Source organism: Patella vulgata, chromosome 4 (assembly GCF_932274485.2).
Source record: "Patella vulgata chromosome 4, xgPatVulg1.2, whole genome shotgun sequence".
NCBI lineage: Eukaryota > Metazoa > Mollusca > Gastropoda > Patellidae > Patella > Patella vulgata.
Genome location: NC_065882.2, coordinates 31,975,708 through 31,997,190, shown reverse-complemented (window position 1 = coordinate 31,997,190; position 21,483 = coordinate 31,975,708). Strand labels below are relative to the sequence as shown.

General features: G+C 34.7%; 1 protein-coding gene across 1 annotated transcript in view; it reads left to right on the top strand.

Annotated features, from left to right (window-relative positions):
• LOC126817143 (ubiquitin-protein ligase E3C) overlaps positions 1–21,483 on the top strand; it is a 477,264-nt gene that overhangs the window by 217,871 nt on the left and 237,910 nt on the right. Inside the window, exon 11 of the mRNA XM_056100098.1 lies at positions 13,374–13,558. Within this exon, the coding sequence (XP_055956073.1) occupies positions 13,374–13,558 (185 nt within the window). The remainder of the gene's footprint in view (positions 1–13,373; positions 13,559–21,483) is intronic.

Here is a 21,483-nt window from a genome sequence, read left to right as displayed (position 1 = left end):
ATCAAATTTGACAAACATCAATTAAAAAGATGTACAGTAGAACTTGTATTAAGCAAGCACCCAAGGGAAATTTAAAAATGCTTGCTTAATGGAGGTGCTCTTTGACTAGAGGTATCCAATATTGCCCCAACCTCTACCACAAAATATAAAGATATAGATTGCATATATTTTTTTATTCATGTAGTATAACAATAACAATACATGTACTTTTTATCTAGTTTTGAATTCAAAGTAGTCGCGTATATATGTTTGTTTAGTAATACTGGATCTCTGGCTCCCCAATATTTCTTTTACTTTCATCATACTGAATCATAGCGTCTAAAAGCGTTTCAAAATGCTGTGAATTTGAATATTTCCCACCCCAACTATTTTAGCGATTACGCGACCACATAATAAAATCTCGGTGCTTTTTGTGCTGACATAAATTAATTACGCTTGGTGCATTGGGAGCGAACATCAGTACTTGCATCGATAAATTTGACCGTCGCTGAATCTTGCGCCAAACGAAAATTCTTTACTCAAATCTTGAACATAACTTCTGTAAACTTGTCATTTTGTACCAACCTTCGATACCACTGTCTACCATTGTGATGCATTCGATAATATTTATCCATTTTTGTGAAGAAAATCGATGAATTAATTTTATTTTATCAAAAAAGCACATGAACAAAAAACCATCGCTGATTTCATTACCGATTTACAGGGGGGTCTAACTCTGTATGTAATATTATAGGGGGCGCTAAAACGTCTGTTCAACAACCAAAGTGGCTATGGCGCGAATGGAAAAGAGATACTAGATGATCATGACAAAACTCGGTACTTTCTTTTTTTTCAATCAGTATATAATAATGTGTCGTTCTGCGTGAAAACAATGATCAGGTTAGTCGTTTAATAAAACAAAAGATTAATAAACAGATAATCCCGGGTTGATTGTTATTTTTACTTTTCTTTTTACCTGATCAGTGGGGGTCCAGTTAATTAACTACTACTCACGGGATTAGCGGGAGTGTTACAAAGAAAGAACGACAAGATGGTATCATTCAACAATGGCCGTTGAATGGGCGATGTTTTGTGGAATTTTTAAGAGGAGTGACCGTTGAAACAGTAGAATTTTTACGGGGGGAATTAATCGTGATGCCCGTTGCACGCGTTGAACAGGTGCGTGTTTAGTAGAGGTTAAATTACTTCAAAATAGCTCGGGGGTATTTTTTGGTGCTCGTTGAAGCAAGTGTTCGCTGATTAGGAGTGCAAGCCCAAGCAAGTTCTACTGTATTTTTCATTTGATGGCGGGCATTTCTTTCAAAATGGCTGCCAAATTTGGTAATATAATACCATTTAAAAAAAAAACCCAAAACATAAATTTGGTAATAAAAGGGCAGCGATAATCTTTTAAGATAGGGCTTTTGCTGTCTTTTATATGGTCTTTGATGTCTGAATTTAAAGATAAATTTCGAAAATCCAAAATGGCACCAACACAAATTGCACTGAGAAGTAGTAAAGGTGAGATTTGTACGTTTACAGTATAGATTTCGCGCTTTTTAGTAAATTTCTACCAATATCGGTAAAATTCTAATTATCGCAACAAATCTAATACGAAGAGGGTAAAATCTGTAGGTACGGTGTGTTAATTAACAGGGGTGAGAAATTGACTGAAAGGTGATATAATTATCTCCTTCGTACTACAAAATACGCTGTCAAAGTCGAGTACTTACCCGGTAAATCAAATGTCATCGCTGATGCATTGTCACGAGTCGATCCTACTTTCTGTCAGAAGAGAGAGGAAGACTTGCCAGAAATTCAGCTAAATACAATTACCAGCAATATTCTCGCTTCAATCACAACATTAGAGAGAATCAAAACACTCACCAATGAAGATCCAATCTTGAAGACTTTAGCACAAGTCATAAACAATGGATGGCCAAATGAAAGACAAAACTGTCATACAGATCTTACAGAATATTGGACATACAGAGAAGATCTTAGTGTGGAAGATGGTTTAAGAGAGAGAGAGAGAAATGGGGTTTACCGTCCACTCGACACAAACTAGGTCATTTCGGTACTAACATATGGTTTAATTTTATTTCAATAATTCGCTTGCGCGTAGGGGTCTTTAGCAGTGGGAGGAAACCGGAGGACCCGGAGAAAACCCACGAGGTTGGACAGGCGACCCTACTCCTTGTCACGTACAACCGGGAATTCGAAACCACGCGGAAGATGGTTTAATATTCAAATGTCATAGATTAGTTATACCTACCATGTTACGAAAAGACACACCCCGCTTAATCCATCAAGGCCACATGGGTATTGAAAAATGTCTTTTTCGAGCCCGTCAGTCAGTATTTTGGCCTGGAATAACTATAGATATCAAAAACGTCGTTTCGTCATGTGCACTCTGTCAAGCACACCAACGTGCACAATCTAGTGAACCGCTCTTACCTCATAAAATACCAGAATATCCATTCCAAAAGATTGGAACAGACATATTTGATTTTAAACAAAAACACTACCTCATTGTTGTTGACTATTATTCTAAGTTTCCTTTAATCCTGTGTTTAGGATATTACATGTCATCAGAAAGTGTAGTTGCTCATACCAAAGCCATCATTGCGGAATATGGTATACCAGAAGTTATTGTTTCGGATAACGGGCCACAATTCGACAGTGCACTGTATAAATTATTGTGTACAAAATATGACATAAGTCATTGCACAAGCAGTCCAAGATATCCACAGAGCAACGGTCAAGCAGAAAGGTGTATACAAACTGTTAAAAAACTACTCATCAAAGCACTTGAAAGTAATCAAGATCCAAATTTAGCTTTACTTAATTATAGGACGACACCACTGTCTTGTGATTTACCTTCACCAGCCCAATTGTTTTTGGGAAGACAATTTCGCACTTTGCTACCAGTTCAGCGCAAGTTCCTTTATGTATCACAGCCAAGTGACAATGTTCGTGAAACGTTTGATAAGAAGAAACATATACAAAAACATTACTTCGACAAGAGGACATCAAAAAAACCATACCCTGAATTACATATTGGGGATTCGGTCAGAATATTTAACGATCAAACCAATATCTAGGAACCAGCCTTTGTTGTTAATGTTAATCGTGCTCCCAGGTCATATCTTGTTAAAAACTCTAAAGGTGGAAATCGAAAATTTCTCAGAAAATCAGATGTCAACTTTAATTTCAATGAACCAAATATTGATGATATTCCTGATGTAAATGATCAAAAAGTCATAGATAATCAAGTCCAGAATAACCCTAATCCAGAAGCTATAATCCATCAACCAGAGGATATCTGCCAGCAAGATCAAAATCAACCATATAAAACTCACTCTGGAAGAAATGTTATTGTTCCAAAACGTTTAGACTTATAAAGAGACTTGATATTCCATTCAGTGTTTTAGTAAAGTTTTAAAGAGACAATTAGCCAAAGAAATGGTTTACAGTATTTTGTTTATTAATCTAAACAAGGCATATTATTGTACAATAAAAATAGTTATGGTAAAACAATACTAATTTGAACTACATGTACATTTGTTTCAATGTCAGTACAGACATTCAAAGTCTTTAAACTTCTTTCTAAAAGGGGGAGATGTAACAGTATGCCTTTAACATGTTTAATGATAAGACATTCCATTCCAATAAGGGGTTTTCCATGTTACTAAATATAGATATAGGACTATTGAATTATGCGATATAGTCTCCATCTTGTAGCAAGCATGTGTTTTACATCTAGAGAATAAAATATACCTAACCCAACATATAGATGTTATATATATGTATACAAAGAACGTCAACATGTCTTACATGTGTTTTGGGGTTGTTGGGTTCAACTCTGATCGCAAAAATAAATTTTGAGAATTCTTGATTTTAGAAATTAAAAATGGCCGGGAAAATGAAATCCAAAATGGTGAAATTTTAATTAATCGTCATTTTTGTCCCCCGCCTTTCGGGCGGACTAAAGACACCACCTTGAGCCAGACGAAATACTGGCCAGTGGGACTATACATCAGTCGATCTACAAAGCCTACCAAAAATAATTCATGCCTCCTCGTTTTAAAAAAAAACAATGCAGAATCAAGTAAATCATACATGACAAGAAGCTCGGCGACGAAAAAGTGCATTGTTGTAAAGAGCAGTCAGACAAAAGAAGAAGATATGGCGGAAAATAGCGAAAATAAAAACGATTGTAAATCTAGTTATATAACCTCAACACAGATGGAACAAATCACGGAAACGATTCTAAGCAAGTTAAAAAAAGTGGAAGATCTCATAGAAAACAGAGTTTGTACGAAAATGGAAGAACTGAAAGCAGAAATTAGAGGTATTCAGAATAAAATTTTACAGATAAAAGAAGCAGTCAAGAAAAAGGAAATCACAGGAAATGAAGAAAAAAATAAAAAATATTGAAGAAACTATGCCTCAAAACAAAATTAATCTACTAGAGAAAATAAAGTCATTAGAAGAAGAAATATTGATCAAAGAAATTCATGATAGAAAGAGAAATCTGTTAATTTATGGAGTAAAAGAAGAAAAAGAGGAAAATATTCAAGAAGTGGTCACACATTTTCTACTAACCAGCTTAGAACTCTCAAAGGAGGAAGTGATGAAAATAAAAGTACGTGCTGAGAAAACCCAAGAACAGAAAATGCCCCAAGGGGAATCATCATTGTACCTTCTCGATATCTTAAATGTCGCTTGCGGTGACCAGGCGCTACCCAGGTACATGTATCCCACTAGACTGAGGCGGCAATCTGTAGCCAGGCTACTTATACTTACAAATTGATAACAATATTGATATGAATTTAGGTTTCAAACCAAACAACAATATTGCCTGTGTTACTCTATATATTGTGGACAAGTGTATCAAAATTGTAGGCCAGTATGATTTATTCTGACAAAAATAATGGTCCCCGAGAGGCAGGGGCAATCTTATAGGTTGAGTAAATTGCTTTTTATATTTGTGATGGAAGAATAATTTACATGGCACCAATTTAATTAGTACTAGTAGCCAGATAATGTGTCTGAATAGGAATTGGAAATATTATTTTTATTAACCTTTTCAAGTTCTTAATCTTGGAAATAATGGTGCCCCAGAGGTTAAAGATAGGAAAAGGAAATGTTCGTATTATGCCGTCGCCCCTGTCCGTCCGTCCGTCCGTCCACAATTGTTTGTGGACTCTCTACAGGTCACAATTCTTATCCGATTTTGACGAAACTTGAAATATAGGTTTATCCCCAAAAGATCTCGGCTGCTTTCTATATTGGCATGTATTGGATCAAAACTTCATGGATTATGGCCCCTGATTGTACGAAAAATCACATTTTTAGCTTGTGGACCCAATAGAGGTCACAATTTTTATCCGATTTTTTTGAAACTTGAAATGCAAGTTTATAACCCAAAGATTTCGGTTCCTTTCGATATTCGCGCATATCGGACCGTAACTTCCTGAATTATGGCCCCTGATTGTACGAAAAATCACGTTTTTAGCTTGTGGACCCTATAGAGGTCATTATTTTTATCCGATTTAAAAAAATGTATTATTATATCACCGTTACACCCTAAGGAAGGTTGAGTTTGAATTTCGTGAAAATCGGCCCAAAATTGACAGACAAAATGGCCGCCGTTCCTTCTCAAATAGCGTAAAAATATGATATATCAAGGTTGTGGACCATATAGAGGTCACAATTTTTATCCGATTTTGTTGAAACTTGAAATGTAAGTTTATAACACAAAGATCTCAGTTCCTTTCGATATTCGCGCATATTGAATTGTAATTTCCTGAATTATGGCCCTTGATAGTAGGAAAAATCACTTTCTTGTTAGCTTGTTCCCTATCCATCTCTCGAAAATGTGGGCGTATCCTGCCTGGCAGCCGCTGGTTTACTTTATTGTATTGTATTTTTATACGCCCACATTTTCATGTGGACGTATATTGTCGTCGCCCCTGTCCGTCGGTCCACAATTGTTTGTGAACAGTCTACAGGTCACAATTTTTATCCGATTTCAATGAAACTTGAAATATAGGTTTATCATCCTAAGATCTCGCTTCTTTTCGATATTGGCATGTATCGGACTGTAACTTCATGGATTATGGCCCCTGATTGTACGAAAAATCACATTTTTAGCTTGTGAACATTGTAGAGGTCACAATTTTTATCCGATTTAGTTTAAACTTGAAATGTATGATTATAACTTCCTGCATTATGGCCCCTGGTTGTACGAAAAATCGCGTTTTTAGCTTGTGGACCCTATAGAGGTCATAATTTTTATCCGATTTAAAAAAACCTATTATTATATCACCGTTACACCCTAAGGACGGCTCAGTTTGAATCTCGTGAAAATCGGCCCAAAACTGACAGACAAATTGGCCGCCGTTCGTTCTCAAATAGCGTAAAAATATGGTATATCAAGGTTGTGGACCCTATAGAGGTCACAATTTTTATCCGATTTTGTTGAAACTTGAAATGTAAGTTTATAACCCAAAGATCTCAGTTCCTTTCGATATGGCACATATCGGACCGTAACTTCCTGAATTATGGGCCCTGATTGTACAAAAAAAATCACGTTTTTAGCTTGTGGACCCTATAGAGGTCATAATTTTTATCCGATTTAAAAAAACGTATTATTATATCACCGTTACACCCTAAGGACGGCTGAGTTCGAATCTCGTGAAAATCGGCCCAAAACTGAGACAAAATGGCCACACTTCGTTCTCAAATAGCGTAAAAATATGGTATATCAAAGTTGTGGACCCTATAGACGTCACAATTTTAATCCTATTTTGATGAAACTTGAAATGTAAGTTTATAACCCAAAGATCTCGGTTCCTTTCCTTATTAGCGCATATCGGAACTTAACTTCCTGAATTATGGCCCCTGATTGTACGAAAAATCACAATTTTAGCTTGTGGACCCTATAAAGGTCATAATTTTTATCCAATTTAAAAAAACGTATTATTATATCACCGTTACACGCTAAGGACGATTGAGTTGAATTTCGTGAAAATCGGCCCAAAACAGACAGACAAAATAGCCGCCCTTCGTTCTCAAATAGCGTAAAAAATATGGTATTTCAAGGTTGTGGACCCTAAAGAGGTCACAATTTTTTATCCGATTTTGTTGAAACTTGAAATGTAAGTTTATAACCCAAAGATCTCGGTTCTTTTCGATATTCGCGCATATTGCCGCATATCAGACCGTAACTTCCTGAATTATGGCCCCTCATTGTATGAAAGATAGGTTGCCAGGCAAAGAAACATACGCCCACAGCAGCTAAATCGTCCGGGCAGTCAACAAGAGTTGTCGCATATTTTTACTTTTTTCGGTAATGAAACATTTATAATACACTAAAATCTGATTAAGAGCAACAACTCAGAAAACCAATAGAATTTGTTTGGTTTTTATAAAGTTCTGCCCCATGCTAACGTTTTGTATACAAAACTTTTAACACTGTATCATGAATTTAGCTGCTCCAAGTCATAAAAATTCATTGAAAATCAATATACTTGTTCGTCTCAAGATCTTAAACTCTGTGTATCAATCTGCAGTTAATCGGATATTAACTTTGGCCTCTAGAGCATCCACAAGATTTTTCAAAGTGATCAAGGGCCATAACTTTGGCAGTAATTATCAGAAATCTTTGAAAATCAATAGGATTCTTCGCCTCGTGACCTCAAACACTGTGTATAAATTTAAAGTCAATCAGATATTAACTTTAGCCTTTAGAGCATCCACAAGGTTTTTTGAAGTGATCAAGGGCCATAACTCGGGCAGTAATTATCGAAAATCACTGAAAATGAATAGACTTCTTCGTCTCATGACCTTAAACACTGTGTATAAATTTAAAGTCAATCGGATATTAACTTTAGACTCTAGAGCTTCCACAAGATTTTTCAAAGTGATCAATGGCCATAACTCTGGCAGTAATTAACGTATATCGCTGAAAATCAATAGGATTCTTCGTCTCGTGACCTTAAGCACTGTGTATAAATTTAAAGTCAATCCGATATTAACTTTGGCCTCTAGAGAGTCCACAAGATTTTTTTGAAGTGATCAAGAGCCATAACTCTGGCAGTAATTATCAGAAATCGCTGAAAATCAATAGGCTTCTTCGTCTCATGACCTTAAACACTGTGTATAAATTTAAAGTCAATCCGATATTAACTTTCGCCTCTAGAGCGTCCACAAGATTTTTTGAAGTGATCAAGGGCCATAACTTTGGCAGTAATTATCAGAAATCTCTGAAAATCAATAGGCTTCTTCGTCTCATGACCTTAAACACTGTGTATAAATTTAAAGTCAATCGGATATTAACTTTCGCCTCTAGAGCGTCCACAAGATTTTTTGAAGTGATCAAGGGCCATAACTCTGGCAGTAATTATCGGAAATCGCTGAATATCAATAGGCTTCTTCGTCTCGTGACCTTAAACACTGTGTATAAATTTAAAGTCAATCGGATATTAACTTTCGCCTCTAGAGCGTCCACAAGATTTTTTGAAGTGATCAAAGGCCATAACTCTGGCAGTAATTATCGGAAATCGCTGAAAATCAATAGGCTTCTTCGTCTCATGACCTTAAACACTGTGTATAAATTTAAAGTCAATCGGATATTAACTTTGGCCTCTAGAGCGTCCACAAGATTTTTTGAAGTGATCAAGGGCCATAACTCTGGCAGTAATTATCGGAAATCGCTGAAAATTAATAGGCTTCTTCGTCTCATGGCCTTAAACACTGTATATAAATTTAAAGTCAATTGGATATTAACTTTAGCCTCTAGAGCGTCCACAAGCAATTGTGGACGTCGGACGGACGGGGGCGACGACAATATACGACCACATTTCAATGTGGGCGTATCAAAATCACTTTCTTTTTAGCTTGTTCTCTATCCATCTTTCGAAAATGTGGACGTATCCTGCCTGGCATGCGCTGGTTGATGTTTGTCTTTGTTCCATACGATTATTTCTTAAAAATAAACACACTTATATGGATATACTACTTCTGAATTTATTAACATGCTACGTTTCGATACACATACAGATATCGTTTTCAAGCAAATAATGATAATCAACAATAAATGTGGTACAATATATAGGTAACAAGTGGAAACCATTTAACAGAATAATCAATACTGTCAGCTGCTACTATCGATATGTCTTTATTTTCCTTTAATTCTTTGATTGCCCGGGTTTCCTCTTTGGTTAGGTTAGGTTTGGTTATAGCTGGTTTCTCTAGAATCTTTTTGATTTGGTGTCTGATGTAATTTATTTTACCATTCGGGGCTAGCTGCTGAAGACCTTTTTCTATATTCACGATGAACGTTTCTGTTGGTGGTTTGCTACTGGATGGTATAAATTTAAGTCCTTTCGATAGGAGGTGTATCTGATCATTTGTAAGGGTGTGGGATGAGAGGTTGATAACTGTTTTCTTTAGGTATTCTTTCTTGCTTTTATCTGAGGTTTTGGATTTACCCGCTTTACTGTCTTCTACTTGAAGATGGTTGAACTTCTTTGTCTGTCTCTGTTTTGTTTCTAATCTAATTTTTTCCGTTGCTTTCTGATTTAAATTTGTAAAATTAGTATAATCCGATGGTGTTAAAGTATTTAATATAGTGTTTAACAATCTAGTCTCTGTAATTTTCAGTGAATGTTTTACTTTTCTATGATGAGATATTCGTTCTTTTATCAATCGCTGACTTGCACATTTGAGTATCTGGTTGGCTTTAGAGGAATTAATTGGCGATTTAAGACGAAAACCCTTCGGTATTATGTTTTTATCACGACAGCGTAACAAAAAGATTAAACTAGACGATGATTTACACAATTTAGATTGCACACATTTAAGTTGGTTAATCACTTTTAACGTCTCATCTCCATAATGATGTTTAACATAATCCTTATAAGACATATAGAAATAGATTTCACTAAAAATAAAACACACTTATATGGATATACTACTTCTGATGAATGTAGACATCATTTGCTTGCAGGATACGCACTTGGAACAAAAATTAGAAAAATATATAGCAGCGGAATGGTTATCTTGTTCGGAAATAAATTATAATATAAAAAACATAAGGTTAAAAAAGACTGGACCAATAGCAACTACATATTTATAGAATTAGAGATAAATGACATAAAATTTATACTTGGTAATATTTATGGGCCTAACTCGGATAGTTCTGGCTTCCATCAAGAATTTAATATGAATCTAAAGCAGTTTGGCAGTGATAGATACATCCTCTGTGGGGATTGGAATTTAACCTTGAATTAATGTGTGGATACATATAATTATAAACATGTAAATAATCAGAGGGCAAAAATGGAGCTGTCAGAAATACAAATTAATTGACGTCTGGCGTTCGTTCCACAAAAACGAAAAAAAATATTCTGCCATCTCCATTGCCCTGATTATTAGTAAACATGAAAGAGCAAAAGGTTACTGGAAATTTAACAATTCCTTACTGTATGACGAGCTGTTTGTTACAATGATCAAAGAAAATATCAACTATATCAAAGAGTTTTATGCAGCTTCACCATACAGTCTAGAATTTGTTGAAGTTCCACAATTAATGACCTTGAATATATGATTGATGACCAATTGCTCTTTGAAATGTTGCTTTTGCATTTAAGTGGGAAAATCATTTGCCTCATATAGGAAAAGGAAGAACAAAAATTGATGTCAGAAATACAAGAAACTGAAAACAAAACCGACATATATCCCAACAACATCGAACTTTATGAACAATTGCAAAATTTGAATTCAAAATTAGAAGAATATAGGAAAAAGAAAATTGAAGGATTCTTGTTAGATCTAGAGAAAAATGGACAGAGGAAGGGGAAAGAAGTACTTCATATTTCCTCAGTCTAGAAAAAAGAAATTATACAAACAAAAATATCCAAGAAATTGATAGTGAACTATCGGGCAAAGTTTCGGACCAGAGAAAAATGGACAGAGGAAGGGGAAAGAAGTACTTCATATTTCCTCAGTCTAGAAAAAAGAAATTATACAAACAAAAATATCCAAGAAATTGATAGTGAACTATCGGGCAAAGTTTCGGACCAGAGAAAAATGGACAGAGGAAGGGGAAAGAAGTACTTCATATTTCCTCAGTCTAGAAAAAAGAAATTATACAAACAAAAATATCCAAGAAATTGATAGTGAACTATCGGGCAAAGTTTCGGACCAGACCGAAATATTGAAACAAGTTAAATTCTTCTATGAACAACTAAACAAAAGCAATTTTTCTAGAAAAAAAATTATCAACAGAAATTAGTAAATCATTTGAAGGTCCAATTTCTATAAGCGAACTATCTACTATCGTGAAAAATCAGAAACGAAACGAAGTCCAGGCATAACTGGAGGCCCATAACGCTGTTGAATTCTTGCTACAAAGCCATATCAGGCTGCATTGCCAATCGTGTTAAATCCGTTCTACCGAAATTAATTCACGAGGACCAGAATGTCCCAGGTTGACTTATGACATTCTGTTTGCTCTAACGACAAAAGTTATTATCCGATCTGTATGAAATGTATTTGTAGGCTACCATTTCGATTAGTGAAACGAAGAAGTCTATTGAATTTCAGCAATTTCTGTTAATTACATCTAGAGGTATGGCCCTTGTTTCACTTTGTTGAACCTTATGAATGCTTGATCGACAAAAGTTATTATCCGATCTGTGTGAAATTTATATGCATGAAACAATTTCTGTAAATTACTTCCAGAATTAAGTCCCTTGTTTCAGTTTGTAGAACATTTTTAACCCACCAACGACAAATATTAAAAACTGATATGTATGAAATTGTATTGTAAATGGCCCCCATTACGTACAAAGAGTTGAATGGGCGAATGGTTAGCACGTGCGCGCTGTATCATAAGGTCTGTGATTGAGTCATCTGGCGGCGTTTCGATTCCCTGGTTGTACCTGACAAGGAGTAGGGTCACTTGTCCAACCTTGTGGGTTTTCTCTTGGTCACCTGGTTTCCTCCCACTGCTGAAGACACCTACTCGCAAGTGAATTATTGAAATAAAATTGAACCATGTGTTAGTCTCGAAATGACCTAGTTTGTGTCGAGTGGACGTTAAATCCCATTTTTATACGGCTACATTGAAATGTGGTCGTATATTGTTGTTGCCTCCGTCCGGCCATTCGGCCAGCCGTCATAATTGTGGACGCTCTATAGGCTAAAGTTAATATCAGATTGACTTTAAATTTATACACAGTGTTTAAAGTCATGGGACGAAAAAGCCTATTGATTTTCAGCGATTTTTGATAATTACTGCCAGAGTTATGGCCCTTGATCACTTCAAAAAATCTTGTGGACGCTCTAAAGGTCAAAGTTAATATCGGATTGACTTTAAATTTATGCACAGTGTTTAAGGTCATGAGATGAAGAAGCCTATTGATTTTCTGCCAGAGTTATGGCCCTTGATCACTTCAAAAGATCTTGTGAACGCTCTAGAGGTCAAAGTTAATATCTTATTGACTTTAAATTTACATACAGTGTTTAAGGTCATAAGACGAAGAAGCGTATTGATTTTCAATGATTTTCGATAATTTCTGACAGAGTTATGGCCCTTGATCACTTCAAAAAATCTTGTGGACGCTCTAGAGGTCAAAGTTAATATCCGATTGACTTTAAATTTATACACAGTGTTTAAGGTCATGAGACGAAGAAACCTTTTGATTTTCAACGATTTCCGATAATTACTGCCAGAGTACTTTGAAAAATCTTATGAACGCTCTAAAGGCTAAAGTTAATATCCGATTGACTTTAGATTTATACACAGTGTTTGAGGTCATGAGACGGAGAATCATATTGATTTTCAACAATTTCCGATAATTTCTGCCAAAGTTATGGCCCTTGATCATTTTGAAAAATCTTGTGACGCTCTAGAGGCTAAAGTTATCATCCGATTGACTTCAGATTGATACACAGAGTTTAAGGTCTTGAGATATTCAATGAATTTTTATGACTTGAACAGCTAAATCCATGATGTTAAAAGTTTCGTATACTAAACGTTAGCATGGGGCAGAACTTTATAAAAACCAAACAAATTCTAATGGTTTTCTGATAATTACTTAATGAGTTGTTACTCTTAATCAGATTTTAATGTTTCATTACCGAAAAAAGTAAAAATATGCGACAACTCTTGTTGACTGCCCAGACGATGTAGCTGCTGTGGGCGTATGTTTCGTTGCCTGGCAACCTATCTTTCTCTCTCTCTCACCTACAAAGAATAAATATGCAACAACCCTTGTCGACCGCTCGGATGATTTACCTGCTATGGGCATATGTTTCATTGCCTAGCAACCTATCTTTATGTTCACTGTTATTATAATATGTTAATATATTTGTTTTAGGGAGGCGAATGCAACAACATGTGTGAGTTAAGAGAACATTTGTTAAATCTCTTGGATTCTTCCAATCATAGAAGCTGTATATTAAACTTTATACACCATATGAATGATACAAGAGTATTGGAAGCTTTATGTAGTGTGAGCCATACACTATTATCAACACAAAAGATATCTGTACATAAGATGATGTGAGTTTCTTATGTCATATTACTACTAGCAAATCATATAATGCTTTTGATTCATGTTATGTTTACGAAGCATTCTGCACACAGAGATCATCTACTTCATACTTTGAGAATAAATCTCTGTCCTGAATGGCCGCCATATCCAAAAATTAGTATATTGTTTTCTACTGCGCTTCTACTCTGTTTCACACCAAGCACACACACAAAGACTAAATAAACCTATTCAATTCCATTAAATGGAAGCAGAATAAATACTTCTAAAAATTCTCGAACTTTACTTTGTGTTTTCGACTACAATTGTCGATTGAGAACTTAAAATGTCGGTCAACTAGCTTAGTTCTCAGCGGGGCTAACTGTAGACAGTCAGCCTAAGTTTGGTATGAGTACGAAGATAAGCAATTTCTGCTTAGGGTAGCGTGTACCATGCTCAAGGGCAGTTAACTCTGTTTGGCTTAATATTTGGTCCAAAAACTGGTTATGATTTTAAGCGGAAAAGTAGGTATTGAATTACGTTTGACCGTACCTTTATTTTTATTGGCGGATGATGTAACTTGGCGGGAGATGTTCGGGAGAATGTTGGGCCTGTGGAATATGACAATTGGACCAGTATCAGGTGAGTGGAACGATTTTTGCTAGAATTTTAAAAAATTAATATTTTCCATTTCTTTATGTAGGAATATTCCAACACAATTTTATGATTTTTTGACACTTCAGAGAATATTCTATTCATAAAAAATTAAAAACCGAATTGTCATGGACGTAATCATGCGTTAAATTGAGAATTAAGTAAAAAATACAGCAAATAACGGTACATGGTGATAAACCGAAAGTTGAATATCCATCATGGATGCCTATGTCGAACGCTGTAGCTATTTGATTTCATTCCGTAAAAATGTGCTTATTCTGTCTTTTTTTTTACATAGATCAGTTACAACATGACTTGGAAAATAAAACTACTCATGTTTATACTATATTAATGATTAAATTTTAGCCGATATTATTCGATCTGTAGAAAATGGACCGAAATCGACCCGAAGAAACAGCATTATTGACAGACATAAATAAAACCGTATGAACTCACGTTTTTTAAAAGCAGAATTATATATATTGTATCAACAAAGAATAATTCACATAGAAACTAAAGTGAAATGTTAGGCCAATTTATTATCACTGACATATGACATAATGTCATGCGATATTACGAGTAGGCTGTCTTTTTTTAAATTGTAAAAATAATTTGTTTGTCACTAGTATTATCAGATTAGGTGGGTATGAAAACTAATCCTTTTCACTGGTTTGTTTAGTTTATTTCATTTTATTTATTTTTTCTATGCAAGCTGTTTACGAAAGACTCTGAAGCAGAGGCCTTATGCGTTCAGTGACCAGACTATCTGTCATATCAAAAATTGTTACCCCAACTAGTTGATAAACAAAAAGAAATGGCTAGCAAAAAAAAAACAATTATTGTTTGAAACCTTCCAAATATTATTATATATAATACCATTTATTTTATGATCAGTAGTGGAATACCGCGTTTTATCAGTGAAATAAAAGTGTTATTCCACTGGCTAAAGAAGTCCATGTTGTTTTTACTTAAAATGATTGTAAAATCATAAAATAAATAGAACATTTGTCGTTTTGTCGTGAATAACATATTTTATTTCATCTCTAAGCAAGAAAACATTTATATTTTCACTCATGCTACGCATTCGTGAAAATATAAGTTTTCTTGCTTCTCGATGAAATAAAATATGTTATTCACTCTAAAACGACAAATATCTTTTATATATTGTTATTATTTCATATAAATAACCAATATTTATTTATTTATTTATTATTATATAATACCATGTATTGTTATTATTTTATATAAATAACCAATATCTATTTTATTTATTTATTTATTTATTAAGAATTAAAGTAGCTAAGTCTCTAACTCAATATCATCCAAAATCTTACACGTTGAAAATACGAATTATTTGTCAATTCAAATCAACATTGATGTTGTGATCTTACCAGGAAAAGGCAGGCTTCTGATATCCAATATTTAAGACAAAATAAACATTTTACCATTGGTACACGAATCGTGTACCATAGTGTTTTTAGCGTCATTAACAACAAGTGACCAGAAAGAACGAGGCTAGACATATTCATCAGGAGAGCCTGCTTAATAGACTGGAATAACCAGACGCTAGAAATTGCTATAGGGTTGAGACACATGCTGTATTTCGCTGGACATATAACTGATTTGAAATTAGAGTCAAAAAGGAAACAATTGAATGTAAATCAGTTTATATACAATCGGATTACATTATTATATGCGTTTCGACCAATTTGGGTCAATTTCTAGGTCCCAAATATTAGCGATTTATCTCCTTTAAATTGAACTGAATTGAATATTTTGTAGGATGAAATCTTAAAAGCCTTGTTGTAATTTTACTATTTTATATCTATTTTCAGGTACTGGTATATCAAATCAGTTGCTTTAGAAACAAATTTTACTTTTTATACGCCCACATTGAAATGTGGTCGTATATTGTCGTCGCCCCCGTCTGTCCGTCCGTCCATCCGTCCGTCCCGCGTCCACACGTGCTTGTGGACGCTCTAGAGGCTACAGTTAATATCCGATTGACTTTAAATTTATACACAGTGTTTAAGGTCATGAGACGAAGAAGCCTATTGATTTTCAGCTATTTCCGATAATTACTGCCAGAGTTATGGCCCTTGATCACTTCAAAAAATCTTGTGGACGCTCTAGAGGTCAAAGTTAATATCCGATTGATTTCAAATTTATACACAGTGTTTAAGGTCATGAGACAAAGAGGCTAAAATTATTATCCGATTGACTTTAAATTTATACACAGAGTTTGAGGTCATGAGATGAAGAATCATATTGATTCTCAACGATTTCGGATAATTACTGCCAGAGTCATGGCCCTTGATCACTTTGAAAATCTTGTGACGCTCTAGAGTCTAAAGTTATCATCCGATTGACTTCAGATTGGTACACAGAGTTTAAGGTCTTGAGACGAACAAGTATATTGATTTTCAATGAATCTTTATTACTTGAACAGCTAAATCCATGATGTTAAAAGTTTTGTATACTAAACATTAGCATGGGACAGAACTTTATAAAAACCAAACAAATTCTAATGGTTTTCTGATAATTACTTAATGAGTTGTTACTCTTAATCAGATTTTAATGTATTATAAATGCTTCATTACCGAAAAAAGTAAAAATATGCGACAACTCTTGTTGACTGCCCGGACGATATAGCTGCTTTGGGGGTATGTTTCGTTGCCTGGCAACCTACTTTTACAATTTCATGTTTCATAAATGTGCATTTTTGTTCTTTTTTTTTTCAATTAAAAAAAATGTTAAGCTTAAATAAATGATATTAAAAGTATTATGTGTTTAGATTCAGTTTCCAAGGAGTAGGGTCAACTGCCCAACCTCATGGGTTTTTTCTGCGGCCTCCCCACTGCTAAAGACCTTTACTGACAAGCAAATTATTGAATTAAAATGGTGTATGTTTGTCCCAAAATGACCTAGTCTGAGTCATGTGGAGTTTAAACCCTCTCTCCACATCCTTCTTTCTATTTCTCCATATATCTTCCTTTTCCCCTGCTTGAAATGCATATTTTAGGATTTGTGTGATGGGAGCAAATGTTTAAAAAGGAGAAATAGCAAACAACTGTCAACCTTAATCCTAACCCTGGTCATTGATAACCACTTTTCCTGCAAAAAGGGGGTCTTATTTGTTATCTGAATGATTGTGAAATTAATAAGGAGTAATCATGTTAATTCATTGAAAAATAATTTTTTTACATGCACTGAAGTCAAATTACCACTTTTGGGACCAGATTTCGATTTCGGACCGAAAAAACAAAATTAAAAAAAATTGAATATTAAAAAAAGTATAAGTCCGATTCTAAAAATGTAAATGGTTTTGAAATTCTAATGTTTGGGCAATTATTTCTGCCAATTTTCAAAGCAATTGCTCAAAAAATAAAATTTGGTTGCTACATGCTACTTAGGGTAAACAGAGATAAGCAAATTGATTGGTTTACACTTTGGGACACAATAACTTTAATTCTGATTAAGTGAGAGGGATCAAACTTGGTGTATAGTTTCATTATATCAATACCTTGACTAAGTTCCATAATGAGCATTTTCTGCTCAGGGTAAGCAGAGCGTTAAGCAATTTGATTGGTCGAAACTTTGGAACACAATAACTCTCCTAATTGAGGTAGAATGTTCAAACTTGGTGTAGGTGTTCATTAAGTGAATGCCTTGATGGAGATCGATGATAAGCATTGTATGCTTACGGTAAGCAGAGATAAGCAATCTGATTGGTTGATTCTTTGGGACACGATAACTTTGGTTATAATTAAGTGAGAGTGATGAAACTCCGAGCATATAGATTCATTATATCATTACCTTGACTAAGTTCGATGATGAAAATTTTCTGTTTAGGCTAAGGAGCGATAAGCAGTTTGATTGGTCAAGACTTTGGAACATAATAACTCTGCTTTTAATTGAGGTAGAATGTTTAAACTTGATGTAGATTTCCATTACTGAGTTCAGTAGATTTCCATTACTGAGTTCAATGATTAACATTTCAAGGTAAAGCTAAGTAGAGCTCAGCAATTTAATTGGTCGATGCTTTGGGAAAAACTTAGTGTATACTAGTAGTTGATAATCAGTTTGATTGCTTGATACTTTTGAAAAAATAAATGTGCGATTAATTAATGTGTGTCATCTATTTATTTTGGGATATCAGCTGGGGACACCTGTCTCACTGTTGGTTTGTTAAATATGAAGGTATTTATGTATAGATCTGTCCAGCCCATCTTTATAGTCTTTTGCACACTACGGAAGTAATCGAAATCGCCAACAAATAGTCCTGTTGTTCACTGCCATACTTTATCCTTTAAAAACAGTTCCCCCAATTCGAGAATATTAATAATAAATAATTAATCATTTATTCAGGATGTAGTGACGATTTAATGGAAAAGTCATGATTTAACCGATACTAATCACTTCTTTGAAAAACTTTATATAGTTAATGATTTCACACTCTACTGACGTCGTTTCCAGTAACTTTGCTTTGGGACAAGATAATCTTGATTCTATCTGATAGAGAGTGATGGATCTTAGTGTATAGTTGATAATCAGTTTGATTGCTCGATACTTTTGAAAAAGATAAATGTGCAATTAATTAATATGTGTCATCTATTTATTTTGGGATTTCGGCGGGAGACATCAGCCTCACTGTTGGCTTGTTGGTATTCCGGACTTTGTCACTTCATTTATGGCAAGGTTTGGGGGCATTTGTGTGGATTCTTTCACCACAGGAGTTCCACAAGATATTGGACATGGAAATATAAATACATTCCACAAGATTTTCAGATTCGAATAATTTTCATAAAGTATTTTGGTATGTGGTGTTTTTTCTAAGTGGTACCACATTCCACAATTATTTTCATAGAATGTTTTGGCCTGTGGTGTTTTTATACGTGTCCACATTATTTGGATGTATATTGCCATCGCCCCTGTCTGTGTGTGTGCGTATGTAATGTGTGTTTAGTGGTATCTTACATTGGCCCCACCTTCAATTATGGTTGGTTGGTTGTGTCGCATTATGTATCAATCTGGAAATTTCTATTTTATAGCATTTGTTCTTGAAAGTAAGACTCACAATTTATGCATCGTGTCGCGTTTTCATATTTTTAATAATTATGAAACAGTCAATGCGTGTCTTTTTAGTTATATTTCAGTTCTAGAAAAATGAGCTGTTGCTGAATTTATACTGAAACGTTTTGTAACCACCATGTTAGAAATTGCAAATGCAGTTTTTACGCGCGCAAGCATTAGCATACAAAACACGAATAATGTCATAGCCATAATGGCACATCCTCCTATTAAATTTGACACAAAACCGGAGGCCAAATTCGCAGCGCCCTAAAATGATTAGAATTCGAGTCTTGTGACCAGTACCGTAATTTTATTTTATTCATACATGTCTGGTTAATCAAGACTAGGGAAAATACATTTCGTTCACTTAATTTTCACTCTCAAATTTTTTCTGCGTATTTAGAGCTAGCAACAATGTATCGTCTAAACTAACCAAAGCGACAACTAACAACAGAGTTTTACCGTTAAATAAAAGTCATTTTCACAGCCTTGCAGTGTCAGTATGTTGCCGCGAGAGTGGGTTTAAAAGATAGAAAAAGGGCGAAACTACATGAGTTGACTCTGAACCGAGAACCATAACAATATATACGTCATTGGTTACAACTTACAATCAACTAACTTAAAAATTAAATTGCCGAGTTTTAGCTGAAATTTTAATACAGTTCGTAACTACTTATTTTTAAAAGTCCAACGTGGCTTCATTGATAAATAAGTGAATGAATATTGTCACGCGAATGTCTATTTTGAGCGAGCCCATGAGAGCACTTTTCTCATAAATGCTGTTTTGATTCGTGTGACAACATGCTGTTAAAACAGGCCAGTTTATATAATACAAATAATTTAGGCTGTAGGTCACTCTATCTACAGGTCACAATTTTTATCCGATTTCAATGAAACTTGAAATATAGGTTTATCACCTTAAGATCTCGGTTTCTTTCGATAATGGCATGTATCAGTCTGTATCTTCTTGGATTATGGCCCCTGATTGTACGAAAATCACGGTTTTAGCTTGTGAACACTTAGAGGTCACAATTTTTATCCAGTTTGGTTTAAACTTGAAATGTATCTCGTTTCTTTTCGATATCATCATTACACACTAAGATCTTGGTTCATTTTGATTATCGCGGATACTCAAACTTAACTTAATGGATTATGGCCCCTGATTGTTAAAAAAAATCTCATTTTTAGCTTGCGGATTCTCAAGAGGTCACAATTATTTTCCGACTTTAAAAACTGTTGTGTGTCCACACTTTCCCATGACAATTTCAAATGGAGTGTGTCTAATATGTATTTTTGTAATTTATAATATTGGCCAGTCTTCAGAGAACGAAACTGGTTCGACATGTGATCAAAGGGGAGACAACATGTACGTCCACGATTGGCAATACATGAATCAATATGTCCTCGATTTATAGTAATCCCACACACACACACATACGTGTTTATTGTCCTTTTCGAGGACATCGGTATATATATACCAAATTGAGGACAGCGTTTAAAACAATATTTTGATGAAATGATTAACAATTTTAGAATATAAATTCAATTCTTTATCCATATTTGCTACACTATATCCCCTCCGACTATTTTTAAGAATGATAATTTTTCTTATATAAGAGAGGACACACAAAGATGATATGGCGCATGTCACACGTGTCTATTGAAGACACACACTTGCATTAGATGTCGGCCCCCCTTATCGAGGACCTTTTGTTTTAAGCATGTAATTTAAGACACCTGATTATGGTCATCATAATGTAACATAAACCGATATGTATTTGTTACCGACTATAATAAACACCATTTACCAATCACTTACATTAACTGTCCTCGATTATGGGGGCCGACACTTAATGATAGTGTGTATGACCAGATAAGTATGAACCTATAAATCGAGGACTCAAACACGCGACTAATAATATATTGTATTTTGGACACGTGAAGGGAAATTGAATAACTGGTAATATGAAAATCAATAAATGTTAACAAATATTCATAAATATGTCTATCATCAAACATCTGTATGTGTGAAAGGACCTCATTTGATAGGTGTATGTTTATATGACAGACCTTGATGACACACATGCATTAGGAGTAGGTCCCCATTATCGAGGACCTTTGAATTTAAGTACATAATTTAAAACCGCTGATTATACGCTGTCGTCCTTAACAAAAACGGAAATATTTCCTAATGGTAATAAAAAACGCCTTGTATCAATCATTTAGGATA